The 11825-nt window shown below is 43.3% G+C and overlaps 1 protein-coding gene across 1 annotated transcript; it reads right to left on the reverse strand.

The window, feature by feature from the left end:
* Nucleotides 1–2854: 2854 nt before the first annotated feature.
* On the reverse strand, nt 2855–4876 carry LOC104077125 (glutaminase kidney isoform, mitochondrial-like; the record flags this gene model as incomplete). Its single annotated transcript, XM_009578244.1, has 4 exons — nt 2855–3189; nt 3545–3608; nt 3775–3851; nt 4815–4876. Coding segments are annotated over 4 exons (360 nt in total), but the record flags the coding sequence as incomplete, so codon positions are not given.
* Between the last annotated feature and the right edge of the window lie 6949 nt (nt 4877–11825).

An 11825-nucleotide genomic window follows, 5' to 3' on the forward strand; every position in this document is an offset into this window, starting at 1 on the left:
TCTGTTCCCCACAACACAGAATCTAAAAGTCGAGATCAGCCCAGTCAGTTACAATGACCAGAAGTACACTGCCAGTAAGTATAGTCACTGATAGTCCAGCTCTGAAGCAAAATAATCTGGTACCATACATTTTGTTCACAAAGATAGGCTAATTAATGCCAAGACTATCACAATATTTCTGAGTACAAAGCATTAAGTTAGCTTAACGATTTTAGGTTGTGATACAGAAGAAACATATATGACATAAAAACAAAGGAGTGGGGGAATCCTCTTTGGAGCATAAGGAAGTCAGCATTTGATATGATAACCAAAAGCTATTTACGGTAAAATCTACATGTCAGTGTCATGAATGATAAACAGCCAAACCAATGTACTGCATATATTTATAGTTATAAATAACGCCATGTCTAAATAGCTGCATCGCTGAATTGGACATTACGAAATAATGCTTCTTCTCACAATGAGAAAGTACTAAAACTAACCAGCAAAAATGCACTGAAGCTAAGACTGGCTAAAAGCACTCAGCATGATTCAGGAAAGCGTTAAGTTTAGGGACAGCCATGATCTTTCATGTTAACTCAGTTAAAATGCTGCCTTTTGGTTTTTTGTATATATGTGTATTATATAATATACATAGCTTTAAAAAATGCCAGTATGAGCAATGCAAATTTCAATTAAATAAAGCTAAATCAGGTACTTTTGTGAGAAGCCAAAGGATATGTTTTAATAGGAAAAAAAATATGGAAGAAGTCAGATTAGGACTGAGATACAGACTACTAAACCGGAATCCATCTGAAAATATTCCTCTACGCTAAAGTTGACACATCTGTTGCCAGAGAAAACACGTTGGAATTTAGTTCAGGGTGCAGCAGAGAAGAGGCCTTGTGCTACTCGGTGACCGATGTGGCTCAATAAAGAGCCAGAGGCCGTTTTGTTTAGTTCTTAGTTAGAACTAAGGTGGCTGTGACACAGGACGTGAAAAGAACGGGTTAAAAGCTTTCAGAAAAATAGCTGATCTTCAGAAAAAAAAAAAAAGAAAAAAAAAGAAAAAAAAAAAAGAGCAGCTTAAGAACAGTAAGATTCTTGAGAAAAAGTGTTTGATAACCATGCCAGCCAGCTTTGAAATGCTATTTCAGGGCTTTAGACTTTCAGGCTCTTCCAAGATTTCATCATCATGAAGACAGTCACTGCTTGTGATGAGCATCAAGCACTTTTCCATGTGATTTGTCCTCCCTGCAGGGAGGCAGTATGGCGTATCGACGAGAGACTGTACAGGAACTCGAGTGGATTTATTCTCAACTATACTGACCTGCTGGCTCACTCTGGAGAGCCTTAGTGCACCCATTTGCAAAAGGAGGGTAACGTGGTTCAGATCATCTTTATAAAGTGCTTGGGCCATTCTAGAAAGAATTTGGGCATTATTTCAGGAGGATTTTGGTGCCTAAACACAAAAAATTTGAACTTTGAGATCTACTAATGACTTGTACACTATGTGCTAGGATAAAAATAGCCATATTCTCAAGCACAATCTCCTTTTCCATGTGCTAAACGATTCTTGCCTAAAATCCTTGTGCAAAAATTCTTGCCTATGTCCAGCAACTGTGGTGTTCTGTGAATATTGAACTCTTAACTTCAAGTGACTGCTCACTTCTGAGGTTTTATGCCACAGTATCGCCAGAAGCAGTTGCACATGGGATAGGGAACTGTGGTAACATTATACTTCTGTAAACAACAAATATCTGCACCTACATTTCCCACGACGGGGCACATGCCAAGCTGGCTTCAGCGGCAAGATAATAAATGCCACCGTTCGCCACAAAAGGCATCACCCACTTGTGCTCCCGATGCTGAACGTCTGTTCTACACCAGCGGAATCCCACTGATGCAATATCCTGCTCCCTGGTTGATGGTAGTGCAAGAAGAGAACATACCCAAAAATTTGGCTTATCTCCTGCTCTGCTCATGCTTTGATTGGCTCTATGCTCCTTAAAGCTGTTTCACTCCATCGTGTTCTTTAGTACAAGCCTAAACGAAGTCAGATTTACACGTAATATTTGGTTCAGAACTTTGCCGTTCGCACACTTCCATTCCCCTCACTGGTTCCTGGTGCAACTGCCAAGAACACCGCGCGTGAGCCCAAGAGGGGGTTTCTGCAGCTTGTCAAGGCTTGCTGTAGTGCAAATATACCTGCAAGGAACTCAACTGCACAGAGTGGAAGCACCCGCTTGCCCCAGCGACGGGGAAGTACTTTAGCAGCTGAACGTGGAGAGAGAGGAGGGAGGCGAGACAAAGGGAACTGAAAGAAACGCTTCCAAAACGAAAACAAAAACCCCACTCAACGCTGTTTGACATTGCAAGTCACATTCCCCTATGCCATTTGGTCAAACAAACCTTAAAACAGATTCTCTGACAAGACTATCTCTAAGAACAAGCCTAGACCATTGACAACTCTCACCTATATACTCTGTTGATATTTATATTATGTAAACAAGATTGTGTGGAAGTTTTTTTTATTTTTTTTTTTTTCCCAAAGATAAGTGCAGATCCTTACTTAACACACCCAGCCTAAATCTACATCAGCATCCTCAGCTTTTGAAAAACCTCACTGACGCTCATACCTGACAGTACTCTGGCTCATCTTGGCCATACTGGAAACAGAGGGCTATAGAAATAAAAAAAATCAGCAGAAAAATTCCTGACCACAGACTGGAGTTCACATAGAACACAAAAATAAATTAAGTAGTGCACAGTAAAGCCAACAACAGCTAAATATTTTTATACATCAATTATATGCAGCATGAGGTAATATTGCTCACATTATGGAGGGAGATTCTTAGTTGGTTTTGTTTCTTTTGAGAGAGATTGGATTTGTCCTGTGCGTATAGAAACTCCTGTAACATAACACTGAAGTAACAGAGACTTCCGTAAAATATATACCACTATCAGATAGAAACACACACGCTCTTCATTACTTATGTATACCACAATTAAACAGGTAAGTGATTTGATTCTTAGGATCTAGCTGAAGATGATTATAGTAAGCCATCTAGATTTTTATGAACCGTTCGGTTCTCCTTTCCGTTGTTGGAATCCTCCGATGGCGTGTATTGGACCTGATATTCTTGAAGAATTTTAAAAACATCATGGTGTCCAAAATGTAAAGCTTCATCCATAGGAGTGTTATTCCACCTACAGGAAGGAGCACAGTATTTCTAAGATCAGCACGTAAGCACAGAGCCAGAAGCACCAAAAATCTAGTTCTTTACATTCTGTGATATTAAGCACACAGACCACACTAAGTTCAGTAACCGTGAAAATACTTTGTAAGCTGAGCATAACCTTTTAAATAATGGTTTTAATGGATCACCATTTATTTCATTCCCGCTCACTCTGCAGAACCTACCGAGAACCAGTAGGATCCTGTTCCTTCTGCTTCAGTGTACTGGCTCAACGCATCCCACTCGCACCTGAGCCCTCTCCTCATGGGGGCTACAGAGCTGCTGCTAGAGCATCTCTCCTCCGAAGTGGCAATAAACCCACTCACCTGTCTTTGGGGAAAGGATTCACTTTGCATGCTTCCAGGAGAAACTTAACAACGTCCACATGTCCTGTAAGAAAAGCAGGATTGTGAGTGTACTATTTATATGTATCTATGTATATACATATATACATGCAAAATTTTAAAAAGCAGGTATGCATATATAGAGAGTGAAGATACTGTAAAGAAAACTGACCTCATTAACAGATAGCAAACGACATGCAAGGAGACATTACCTTCTGCAGCTGCTACATGCAGGGCTGTTCGTGAGTCATAGTCTCTTTGTTCCATATCCATTCCTGACAGAGCAAATCTGAAAAAAAGAAAAAAAACCACCACCCAAAAAACGACGATTACAGAGAAGTCTTACACAATTAAAACAAGTTACAAAACTAGCATGGAACAACACCCCCATGTTAAAATGATGAAATATCTGCTGCAAGAGGATATAAACAGTATCAAGAGCACATCGTACCTTCAGTTATAACGAAAGGGGCCCTTACTGCTTTGGCTTTAAAAATAAGGTAGGGGCTTAATTTTCCTTCTGATCTCTAGTTGTTACAAAGAGAAACAAAATAAAAATGTCTTTGCAGGGTTCCTTAAAAGTCAACATACCTGATGTAAAATCTAACAGGGATGAGCTAAGTCATATAAGACAAAGTAAACTTATGCCGGCTGAGGAAACCCAGGAAGGACTCCCAGGTCTGAAAATCCCCAACAGCATTACGGTATTGGGAGAGATCTTTCATCACACTACGATGCTCCGGGACAGCAGAGCTAAACTATACACGTTTTTGCAGCCACTAACTATATTCAGGTATATTCTAGCCACATTAATATGTTTACCTAGCCTCTTACTATTATTACTTTAAACGTTGCCAGATTCTACTCCAGATTTAGAAAGCCAAGCTGTATTTCCTAACCTCTCCAACAATAGCGTGCGTTTTCTTCCTGATTTTTTGTGGCAGTGTCAGAATTGGACTATAAAGCAGGCTAGAGTACAGCTCGGATTTTCTGCCATCGCTATAAAACGACTGGTTAAGGAAATTTATTTCAGTGCGATCCAAAGAAAGGGAAAACAATGGGATTTCAGGATAGTGTGAGGGTACCTTTTTGATGGTTAGGTTTGGGGTTGGTTGGTTGGGTTTTGGGTGAACATACCCAATCTCGCATAAGAGCTGGGATATCCCCAACACAGTGCATATTCATAAGTAAACAACAGCCTCAGGTACCAAACAAGTAGCTTTCCTATTCCCAACCCCACACCGATTTTTACCTCCGGAGTGCAGACACATCCCCCGTGTAGGCAGCGAACAGCAGATTTATCACAGACTTCACCTACAGAGAGAGATGAAGGCCAGTTTATTTTGCTTCTTTCCTCACAAAGAAAACAAACAGAAAACCCAGAAAAGCCCAGCGTGGCCAGTCAGTCCAGTGCTTATGAGCCTGATAATTTTATCCCCTTCCCCGGCCACATTTTGCAGCATAGTGTAAAACACTGGAAGAATTCGTTCCAGCTTGCTTTGCTACCAGTACTTGTATGTCTGTCTTTCCAAGGTTGAAGTCATAAGGACAGTAAAAGAATCCTAAAATATGCATTTCTAGCCTACTGTGGTAAAAAAAAAAAAAAAAAAAAAAAAAAAAAAGCGCCTTGCTGGATGGACAAACCGCATTTCTCTCTTTGATTGCCCAATGATACCGAGTATTGAATTACAAAGACAGCATCACTTTGCACAATTCACAAACCATAAACACCTCGTAAGACAAACTCATTCTGGAAAAGTAAGTTTGTTTTTTTTTTTTTTTAATCCCCCCCCCCTTTTTTACAGAGGAGACTCCTAATACTAAGAGAAATCTGTTAGCAGAACAGAAGAAATGGTACCGGTTTTGCTTTGTATCACAGATTTTCCTTGCATACATCTAATACAGAGGCTTTCTTCAAATAAACCATTTTAAGCGATTCTATCATATAATGAACCACCACAAGAAAAGCAAGGTTTCAAGGCAGACAAAAGTAGGATCTTTTTAGATCAAATAACATAGGTAAAGCCTCAGGCAAGTAGTGCTTTTCTCAGCTGTATTAATGAATAAGAAACCATACTCTTAAGCTACCAACTTCATCCCATGCACATTTTTAACACATCCCGGCTATAACAGCTCTCAAAGTTTTAACAAGAGCCAAAACCGACAAGATACATTGTTTTAAGCATCCCACCTCGGTGTCTTTCATAAATTGATATGGCCACCTCTAGGCGCCATTTCACAGCATTTTCCAGTAAACTTTCTAAATGCTGTGTTGCTTTTTAAGTTGAGTCTATGAAGTCCTGTCGCTGCTACCAGGCAAGTAACAGATAAAGAAGAAAACTGATACTGCATTGACCTTCCACAACAAGGAGAAACAAGAAAAAAAAACAAAAAAAAAAAAATCACCGCCCACAAGCAAGTCTCCCACAGATTTCTGCAAAAATACTGGCATATTTTCACAGGGCCACAGATGAGCCAACATCTGCGCCTCTTATAAACCAAAGTAGTGGAATTGCTTGTTATTTTTTACACCTCAAATATGCACTGACGCAAAGAGAGACTAAAGCAAAAGGAGACAGAGCCAGGATGGAAACAGAGCCATGCTCCTTATTCCAGTATCCACAAACTCCTGCAGCTCCTTTTCAGTTTGCACTCCAAGGCTCACCAGGAGCCTTGCACCCGCCGCAAGTGGGAGACCTGCTCGGCGGGATCTGCGGGTCTCCATCCCTTCTCAGGAGGCTCAGTAGCCCCCAGGCAGCTTCTAAACCTTGCTGGCTCCACAGGCTGGGCCCCTGGGCTCTCACAGCACTGACCCCAAGCACCCGGGCCACCTCGAACTGTGGAAAACCTGAGCTCATTTCCCAGACCCTCCTCACAAGCGTTACAGAGGACAGGCCTGAAGTAATTCTCTTCCTCCTATGAAGGTTTTTGTGTTTAAAGCTTCTGGAAAAAACCAAGCACCCGGGCCACCTCGAACTGTGGAAAACCTGAGCTCATTTCCCAGACCCTCCTCACAAGCGTTACAGAGGACAGGCCTGAAGTAATTCTCTTCCTCCTATGAAGGTTTTTGTGTTTAAAGCTTCTGGAAAAAACAAACAAACAAACAAACCAGCAACCAAGAATCCTACCACACGTGAGCAGGGGCTTTGCTCTGGACGCAGAGCCAGCCACCCCTGCCTGAGCCCACCTACCCTTTTCTCCCCCCTCCGCCGGCTGCCCCTGCGCCCCGCAGCTGGGCTCGCCTTCTCTCCAAGCAGTCACAGGACGACGGGAATAGGCCGTTCCACGCACCCCGCAGGGATGCTGCGCCTCATCGTTCCTTGCAGCTCCCACGGAGGCATGACAGACACGGAGACAGCATCGCTTCCATCACCAACACCAGTCAAGGGCGGCAAACACCCAAGAGCACTCTCATCAGTCACACCAAAATACTAAAATCTCCTAAAAGAATGTGTATCTTTTACAGCTACGGGGCTGCAGGCTGTATTTAAACACAGGCATGAAAGGGGAATTAGGTTGATAATCTCTAAATTTCACCAGGATGCTTCAGGAGCTTTCCTTGCCGAGAGCGCAGTTGAGCACTCCTCTGCTGCTGCTGCCCTGCGGCAGACCGGCCTGGATGCATGCAGGCGTTTCAGGTCCTGCAGATGCTGAATACTCTCCCTTTTGCAGGATTTAGGATGAGCAAAGGACATTCTGTCCTTAATAAAAACCACTTCAGAGGTAACTAATCATTTTGGCTGGGCTTCTTTATGTTTCTGGGAAAGGCAAATGTGTATTACAATAATAAAATAAAAATAACATGCATTCCTTCCTTACGAAAAAATAACTTTCCAAGTGCAGCTGGGGCCAAGAATGCCTCTGGAGTCAGCTGAACATTTTGCTAAGAAGCCATTTTCATTTTCATGATGATGTGACAAAATGTAATTTGGAGATTCCTGAGGCTTTCTAACACAAAAATCTTAGGCCATGTCTCTCAGCAATCTGGGAGAGGTTAAAGCCGCTCCTTTCTTAAGATAAATAATGGAAAATCCAAGGTCATGTTATTATAAAACTAAACTTTTTGACAGACCAAAACAAAAAGAAATACAAGTCCAGACAAAAAGAAAAAAAAAAAAAATCTCTGCTTGTTAGTTCAGAAGGAGGAAATTTGAGAGGAAATATGACTGCTCTCTGTACAACAGTAAAGGTAATGGGATACAAAAAGCTGGAGACAAACAAGTTAGCAAGACAATTATTAGCAGAATAATTATCCAAAACTGGTCAGGAACGAACTCAATCTGGAAAAAAGCAGAGTGTAGCTATCATAGCCGAAACAACACCCCCCTAGGGCTCATTTCCAGTGAGACTTTAATGATTTTATGGAAGAATTAGGTTGGATTTGCCAGCAACAAAACACACCTTGACTCTGTAACTGCACCTTACTCTATCAGCAGCATAATCCAGGCCAAAAAATTAACAAATTTTATAAGGTATGAAATGAAATTGCTCAAAAGGCAGCCATAAATAACAAAGATGGACATAAAAAGTGAATTCAAGAATAAAATTTAAGAATCTGCAAATAGAAAATACGTTTTGAATTCAAAGTAAGAATACACAGTTTCCATGAGCATCTTCTGGAACATTTCTTAGATTTCAAGACAGTATTAATCTACGTGGCATATACATTAAACCATCATGTAAGAGGTTATAATTTACATTGAGAAAAAGTTATTACGCAAAAATAACTTGCTGCCAGAAGCTTTGTATCTGCACAAAATCTCACTTAGGCTGCCATAAAATCAAGACTTCAAAAATGCAAGTAAAAATTCTCTACCCCCAAACTCACAGCTTACTAGCCTGAAATAACAGGTCTGTTGCAAAAATCAAGAGCCAAAGAAACTCTAAAGTGGGAGCAGCAAACATATGATTGTGGGGTTTTTAACTGTAGGGGAGAAAAAAAAAATAGTGACGCCGACAGATGAGCTGTATCCATTCAAACTCAGTAGGGCACAAGGGACAAGGCAACTAGTTTAAGTGTTTAGAGACTCTGTCAATGAGTTTCTCACCAAGTGGTTCATTATCTTCCGTATGCCATACTCAGTACTGGTGTTTCTGTTAACGGCACTGATTCACACAATTTTTCCCTCATCTTCAGAAACAGGAACAGAAAGTTCACCTTCAATGCGACAGCCAAGAATTACCTTTTTCTACTGCGCAGAATTCCTCAACTACGAAAATTTAATAAAAGGAGAAGGGACAGAGTCCCTTCGCTATATACGAGTTGGATCAAACAATACCATCCAGCCATACAGCAGTACCAAACCCAGAGCAAAAACTGTTCCACCTTATGTCAAATGGGAGATAAAACCTGCGTGCGCTGCGCCGGATTAACTTAACAGCTCTCTTGTTACTATGCCAGAAATACAGAGCACCGCTCACTGAGCTACGAGGAAACCGCCTTTGTACACAAGACACTTTTTCCTGAGTGCCGGATATAATCCAGGTTATCCAGGTGGTGAAACCAGCAAGGAAAGGTTCCTCGGGAATATTTGTGTCACCCAACGTTAAAAATCAGAAGTCCCAGACCACACACCTTGTATTTTCACCTTCAGGTAAGTAGGTGTTAGAGGTCTCAGACTCAGCTGGGTGAAGCTGTGACCGACTCGGCCTGGTGCTGGCAACAGTCCTGCCTCACGTCGGAGGTGGCCAAACGACCACGACCTCCAGAGGTCCTTTCCAACTAACCCTTCCGTCAGTCTGTGGGTAAGAACGTGAGCAGCACAAGAAAGAAAAATCAAGACTGTTGTCGCTGAAGAACTACACCGAGGTCAAGTCAAAGGAAGGAAACACGCGGAGTTCAGAGCGGCAGGAAGTCACACCGCTGCGGCAGACATTTCAGATAAACACAGGGGGCCTAACGGGGGCGGGGGGGGGAGAGGAAAAACACCAACCCAAAACCCCAAAAGCACAAACCGAGTGAGATTCGGCATTGGAAGTTACAAAGGAAAACCGAGAGTTAAAGTGACTCCTAGTCCAAAGCTTTCATATTGCAGTTATTTTAAATATCTCCTAAGCCTGATTGTACTAAAAGCTTCGAAGAAGTCTCCTTCAAGCAGGGGGATTCAGATGTGAAGCCAACTGCGCACGGACGGAGGAGGCACAGCAAAACACAAGGGCTGCCCCAGCGTTTCAGGGAGCGCGTGCCCAGCAAGGACGCTGCTGTCCCCCGCTTCTCCCTAACACACGTCAGAGTTCTTTGGTGAGACGGGAGAGGTTTTGTTTTGTTTTTCAATTTCTCGGTGTACCAACTTGAAAAACCTAATGAAAAAATAAGTTTAACTTCAGTATTAATATGCTGAAGTTACTTATCGCGAGTGAAATTTCAACACAACTGATTGATCTGGAAGGCTTGACTGGTATGTGGGAACAGCCTTGGTGGAGTATCTGTAACAAAATAGTCTTTCCTAGCTGAGCTGCACGCCTAAATCCAGCCCATATGAGAAGACTCACTTAAATAGTCTTAGTCTCATGGTGGCTAATAGCAAATCCCAACACAAGACTGAGATGAGATTCACTTCCCTCTTAACACAGACCGGTTTAGAGGATTTTTTTTTTTTTTTTTTAAACCCAACAGAAGAAGAGCGTGTGTATCACTGCCTAGCTCTAATGCTTATCAACAGAAGATCTCTCCAAATGCTTCGCAGAGAGCAAACTGCTATCATTATCGGCGCTAAGATGGGAAACTGAGGCCCAGAGATGGAAACGAACTGCTCCGTCTCGTGGCGAGCGCAGAGCGACCCGGCACCTTCTGCCCACCGGCTCACACGCTTCAGCGTTACTGTGAAACAACCAAACCCCACGTAGGAACCACAGCCACACAGCTGGCCACACCAGCCCCGTCCTCTGCACCCGCCCGCGTCTCCCTGTCGCGACGGGGCTGTTTGTCCTGCTCTGCGACTGCTGCACGACTCCAGCGCAGACGGGAGAGCCTCGGGAGAGGCTGTACGCCGCTTGCCTCGGGAGAGAAAAGCCAAACAGCTGTGCATGCGAAGAAAACAAATCCTTTAGAAACAAATTAATTTAACTCAGAGCTGGATTAATTCCATGAGAAGCTCTTCGCTAAAAAAGGTCACTGAATCGGGATTTTAATTTCCGACTGTCCTGCTTCCTGAGAGCGACCCCTCCCCCAATTTCTTTGAAAACATCACAGAATGTACAGTCTAAAAAAAAAAATATTACTTCCAACTTTACTGTTTCTCCAGGTGGCTGTGGAATACAGTCAAGCCCAAGAGTTTAAAATGGTGCTGCTAAAGGCAATACAAACAAGGACAAACAAACAAACCCCCCTAATCTTTCCAATGCTCTTTACATGATATTCAGGGACAATGCCCCAGGTTAGCCTTCAAAAGAGCTGTTCAAAATATTGGTAAAAAAAAGTTGTTTGAATGTTTCTCAGGAACTTTGCCATATCTGAACTTTACTATGCGCCAGACCCAGTGTGGTGACAAGAGACTTTCAAATACAACAAGGGGGAAAAAAAAACAGATAGCAGAGCTAGCTGAGAGAAAAAGGCCACCGCTCTCTTCATTTTTTGTGCTTAAAATGGGACGCAATGTTTCCTTTTGGGAACCCTGCCCTCCTGGCTTAAAGAACGAAGTTTTAAACGTTCCCCTGCACAGGACAGAGGCACGGAGATAAATCGGGATACAAACCTCAGCTCCTGCAGCTCAGGACTTCCCCGATGACAAGCAACTGCCATACTGAGCCCAGGTCCCTGATGCAGTGGGGTCTCAGAGCGGGTGCCAGATAAAAGCAAGACGCCGGGTGCCCGACACCACCCGGTCTCCTGACAAACGCTCCCAGCTGCGGGAGAGCCGCGCTGAAGCGGGACTGAAGCTCTGCAGCAGCTCTCCACCAGCACAGAACACCCCAGAGAAATTAGACCGACTTGCCTGGAAGTGTCTCCGAGGCACGGCTCTCCGCACCACTAAAACCTCCTAACGCCGCAGCACAGTTAATCTGCGTTTATGATCCCTCGGCTACCTTCCTTTGGCCCCTGCGCCAACCTCCCCCACCAGCCGAGGCCGATGCAGCTCCGCTTCCCTATTAATACGAAAAGTCAGACGGATGTTATTTCAAAACCGTGGATCCTGGCAACACGCTGGTACGACCAGGAGAAAGATGAGAGCACGAAGCGCTCAGTCGTTTCTCCTACACAGCCCCCCCTCAGCCACCCCCGTTGGGCAGCCGGGTCGCGCCGCCATCCCGGGGGCCGGAGGCC

The sequence above is a fragment of the Fulmarus glacialis genome, unplaced genomic scaffold (genome assembly GCF_000690835.1).
Source record: "Fulmarus glacialis isolate BGI_N327 unplaced genomic scaffold, ASM69083v1 scaffold8875, whole genome shotgun sequence".
NCBI lineage: Eukaryota > Metazoa > Chordata > Aves > Procellariiformes > Procellariidae > Fulmarus > Fulmarus glacialis.